The 5003-nt window shown below is 42.6% G+C and overlaps 1 protein-coding gene across 1 annotated transcript; it reads right to left on the bottom strand.

Annotated features, from left to right (window-relative positions):
* Window positions 1-3166: 3166 nt before the first annotated feature.
* On the bottom strand, window positions 3167-4631 carry LOC109244731. The gene is made up of 2 exons (XM_019411869.1): window positions 3680-4631; window positions 3167-3501 (listed from the first exon to the last, which is right to left on the bottom strand). The coding sequence occupies exons 1-2, from the start codon at window positions 4629-4631 to the stop codon at window positions 3167-3169; spliced, it is 1287 nt and encodes a 428-aa protein (XP_019267414.1).
* Window positions 4632-5003: the final 372 nt, after the last annotated feature.

The raw sequence follows: 5003 nt of genomic DNA on the forward strand, positions 1-5003 counted from the left end.
CAATGGCCCTAGGAGTGCCAAACCGAGTGAATATGTTTTTCTTCAAGAATGCGGTCACACTTCTTGCCTCGTTGATTGGTAAGGCAATTGCTTCAACCCATTTGAACACATAGTCCACATCTACCAAGATATATTTCATCCCACAAGAGCTCACAAACGGACCCATAAAATCAATTCCCCACACGTCGAAAATTTCTATCTCCATCATAAAGTGTATTGGCATTTCATGCCTCTTGGAGATTGATCCTTGCCTTTGGCATTGGTCACAAGCTTTGACCATTTGATTGGCATCATGATAGATCGACGGCCAATAATAACCACATTCAAGCACTTTAGCCGCCGTCCGATTTCCCCCATGATGACCCCCAACTGGCGAGTCATGGCATGCTTTTAGAATTGGCATATTTTCTTCTTCTAAGAACACATCTTCGGATGATGTTGTCAGCACAAACATGGAACAAGTATGGCTCTTCCCAATAGTATTGCCGACAATCTCTCAAAAACTTCTTCTTTTGATAGGATTCCAATACTTTCGGAATAAGGTCACTAACCAAGTAGTTAGCAATATCGGCATACCAAGGAGCAAAAGTGCTAGATAGTACCAATATTTGTTCATCTGGGAAGGCATCATTGATTTCAAGATCTCCCTTTGGCCTCCCTGCCTCTTCAAGCCTTGATAAATGATCCGCTACTTGATTTTGAGTTCCCCTGCGATCCTTGACCTCGAAGTCAAATTCTTGCAACAACAAGACCCATCGAATCAACCGAGGGTTTGCATCCTTCTTTGCCATAAGATAGCAAAGAGCAGCATGATCGGTGTACACTATCACCTTGGATCCCAACAAATAAGCTCGAAACTTCTCGAAGGCATAAACAATAGCAAGAAGTTCTTGCTCGGTCACTGTGTAATTCATTTGCGCTCCATTGAGTGTCTTGCTTGCATAATAGACCGGGTGAGAACCTTGTTTTGACGTTGGCCAAGCATTGCTCCAATGGCTACACCACTGGCGTCACACATGAGCTCGAAAGGAAGAGACCAATCGGGTGTGACAATAATAGGTGCCGTGGTGAGCCTTTGTTGCAATTCCTCAAAGGATTTGAGGCATTTTTCGTCAAACACAAATTTGGCATCTTTCTCAAGGAGTTTGCACAATGGATTTGCAATCTTGGAAAAATCCTTGATGAAACGCCTATAGAATCCGGCATGCCCTAAGAAATTTCGAACACCTTTAACGGAAGTAGGTGGAGGAAGCTTGGAAATAATCTCGATCTTAGCCCGGTAAACCTCTATGCCATGTTTTGAAATTTTATGCCCCAATACAATACCTTCATCCACCATGAAATGGCATTTCTCCCAATTGAGCACAAGGTTGGTTTCCTCACATCTCTTAAGCACTTGTCTAAGATCGTTAAGACTGCTCAAAAGAGTCACCTACCACCGAGAAGTCATCCATGAAAACCTCTAGAAAATCCTGCACCATGTCGGAGAAAATAGACATCATGCATCTTTGAAAAGTAGCCGGAGCGTTGCATAAACCAAATGGCATCCGACTAAAGGCAAAAGTTCCGTAGGGGCAAGTAAATGTCGTCTTCTCTTGATCCTCCAATGCGATGTTTATTTGGTTGTAGCCGGAATATCCATCAAGAAAACAATATAATGACCTTCTCGCTAGCCGATCAAGCATTTGATCAATAAAAGGCATACGGAAATGGTATTTGCATGTGGCACTGTTGAGCTTCCGATAATCCATACACACCCTCCAACCGGTCACCGTTCTTGTTGGGATGAGCTCATTTTTATCATATTCAATTACGTTCATGCCTCCCTTATTCGGTACACATTGCACCGGGCTCACCCAAGAACTATCGGCAATAGGGTAGACTACCCCGGCATCCAACCACTTGATGATTTCCTTCTTTACCACCTCTTGCATTGACAGGTTCAACCGTCGTTGATGTTCCACACTTGGTTTCGTCTCACTCTCCAATTGGATCTTGTGTTTGCAAATTCCCGTAGGAATCCCTCGGATGTCCGCAATTGTCCATCCAATGGCTTGCTTATGCTCCTTCAAGACTTCCAACAATTTTTCCACCTGCACATCATTCAACAAAGAAGAAACGATTACGGGTAAAGTATCATTGGAGCCAAGAAATTTATACCTCAAGTGTGGTGAAGAGGTTTGAGCTCTAGTTGCGGTGGCTCGATAACAGAAGGCTTTGCGGGAGGAGTGGCTCTATTCTCCAAATCGAGAGAGAGCTTTGCCGGAGCATAAGTGTAAGAGCCAAGCCCCTCCAATGCATGTACTGATTCCATATACCCTTCCATATGTTCACCATCAAAGTTCACCAAAATAGCCACCAATGCCTCGCCGAGGCATTGTTCTTCCATTTTCATTTCAACTGCATCCTCTACTTCATCAACAACATCGATCACCGAGATGCTTTCATACTCATGTGGTAGTTTCATACCCTTGCTTGCTTGGAATGTAACCTCTTCATCATTCACACGGAATTTGATCTCATTCCGTTCCGAATCCATTAGTGCTCTTCCCGTGGGAAGGAATGGTCTCCCCAAAATGATAGGGATCTCTTTGTCAACCGCACAATCAAGGATTACAAAATCGGCGGGTAGATGAAACTTTCCCACTTTAACAAGCATATCATCAATAATTCCCACCGGTCTTTTTATGGAACGATCGGCCATTTACAACCACATACTTGTGGGCTTTGGCATACCTAACCCCGCTTGCTTATAGATGGCAAGAGGCATTAAGTCGATGCTAGCCCCATTATCACAAAGGGCTCTTGCAAAATCACATGCCCCAATAGTACATGGAATGGTGAAGGCTCCCGGATCTTCTTTCTTTAGGACGGTGGATGTTGCAATGATGGAACTAACCCGGTGAGTCATGTTTACCACTTCATTCTTGGTGGTTCTCTTCTTTGTGATCAAATCTTTCAAATATTTAGCAAACCCTGGCATCTCTTGAAATGCTTCCACAAATGGAATATTCACCGATAATTTCTTGAGAATGTCGTAAAACCTTTCGAGCTTGCTATCATCAACCTTCCTCACAAGTCTTTGAGGGAATGGGGGAGGAGGTCTAGGAATAGGTGTAAGAGTTTTTGGTATCTCTTTCACCTTTTCCTTTACCTCTTCCCGGTTTTATTTTTGCACTTGCAAATCTTCCGGAATCTTTTCAACTTCGACAACACTTGGCTCTTCAACCTCAACCCCTGGTTCAGACTCATCTACTTCAATCACTTTTTCACCCTCTCCTTGTATTACCTTCCCACTCCGAGTAGTAATTGCCATGATGTGAGAAGTTGGACAACTCCCACTACCCCTTGGGTTCGCTATTGTGTCACTTGGAAGTGTCCCTTTTTGCTTCGAATTTTGTTCCCTTGAGAGATCTCTCATTTGCATTTCCAATTTTTGAATGGATGCGGTATGAGAGCCAACGAGCTCGGTCATATTCCTCATAGAAGTGTCGGACTTCTCTTGATTTTGTTATACCCGTTCAAGCATGCTTTCCAACTTGGAATCACTTGATGAACCTTGATTTGAATATTGACCCTGGGGGAACATAAGGATTTGAACTCCTGTTTGCGAAGTTGTTGTTGTTATTCCAATTTCCTTGATTTGAGCCACCTTGGTCATTTCGCCATTGTTGGTTGCCTTGCCCTTGCAGGTTAGGCCTCCATTGATTTTGTTGTCCTTGACCTTGGTATTGTTGCCTTTGATACCCTCCTTTAGAGTTATTGATGTAGTTTGCTTCCTCAAAATATTCATTTGATGTGGGTTTCACATCCTCCACCACATTCACCTTCTTAATTTGGCTTTCCGTGAATATTTTTGTCAACACATTGACATTTGTGGCAAGCCCTGCGATTACTTGATCTCTCTCTTGATTCTCCTTAATCAGGTTGGTCAAGGAAGGCGAACCATATGCAATTCCACCTATGGTATCCTCAGAGTGCCAAGCTTGATTATGTTTTGCCATTTTGTCAAGTATTTGTGTGACCCTTGCGAATGATTTGTCCATAAAAGATCCATCAGCTGCATTCTTCGCTATAGATTGGTTCATAGGATGCAAACCCATGTAAAAGTTCTCCAACAAAATAGAGTCCGAAAAACTATGATTGGGAGACCTCACCAAATATAATTTGAATCGATCCCATGCCTCATGTAGATGTTTCCCCGGCTGTTGCTTGAAGAAGAAAATTTTATCCCAAAGTTCAGATTTCTTGCTCTGTGGGAACCATTTAGCTAAAAATGCTCGGACAAGTTCAGGCCAAGAACGTATGGAATTTGGTGGCAAGTTTTGGAGCCACCTCCTTGTATCTCCAGCTAGTGAGTACTTGAATACCCTCAACCTTAGGGCATCATCTGAGACATTGTTCTGCTTATGCATAGCACATACTCCCAAGAAGTTCCTAAGGTGTTGTGTTGGATCATCATCAGTGGAATTCCTGAAAAACCCCTCCGCTTTAAGCATTAGGATCAGACCATGTTCCACTTTGAAAGTTGAAGCACCAACAACCGGAGGTACAATAGCATTTGTATCCTCTATGTACGCATCTATGTTCGCAAAAGGATTTTCATCCACTTCTTCCTCGTAGTCTGACATGTCTTGCTATCAACTCCAAGCAAAACAAGCGAAGTGTGATGGAATAGAATAAGACGTAAAGTAAAGCGCACACTAATTAGTAATTTCAAAACCGTATTCCCCGGCAACGACGCCAAAATTTGATACGCTCAAATTACACTTTAATAAATAGTGTAAGGCGGTCGGTGTCAAATATACTAACCCAACAAGGTTAGGGTCGAATCCCAAAGGGAATAGGTGTGAAAAGCTACTCGATTAGTGTGTCACTCGACTTAAGTCGTAATTCTATCCGGTTAATTGTAACAAGAGTATGGTGTAATTGTGATTTGAAGAGATAACTAATGTTGAGATTTAGAATGTAATTAATTGGATTAAAGAAACCAAGGTTGTGTC

This window comes from Nicotiana attenuata, unplaced genomic scaffold, assembly GCF_001879085.1.
Source record: "Nicotiana attenuata strain UT unplaced genomic scaffold, NIATTr2, whole genome shotgun sequence".
Classification (NCBI taxonomy): Eukaryota; Viridiplantae; Streptophyta; class Magnoliopsida; order Solanales; family Solanaceae; genus Nicotiana; species Nicotiana attenuata.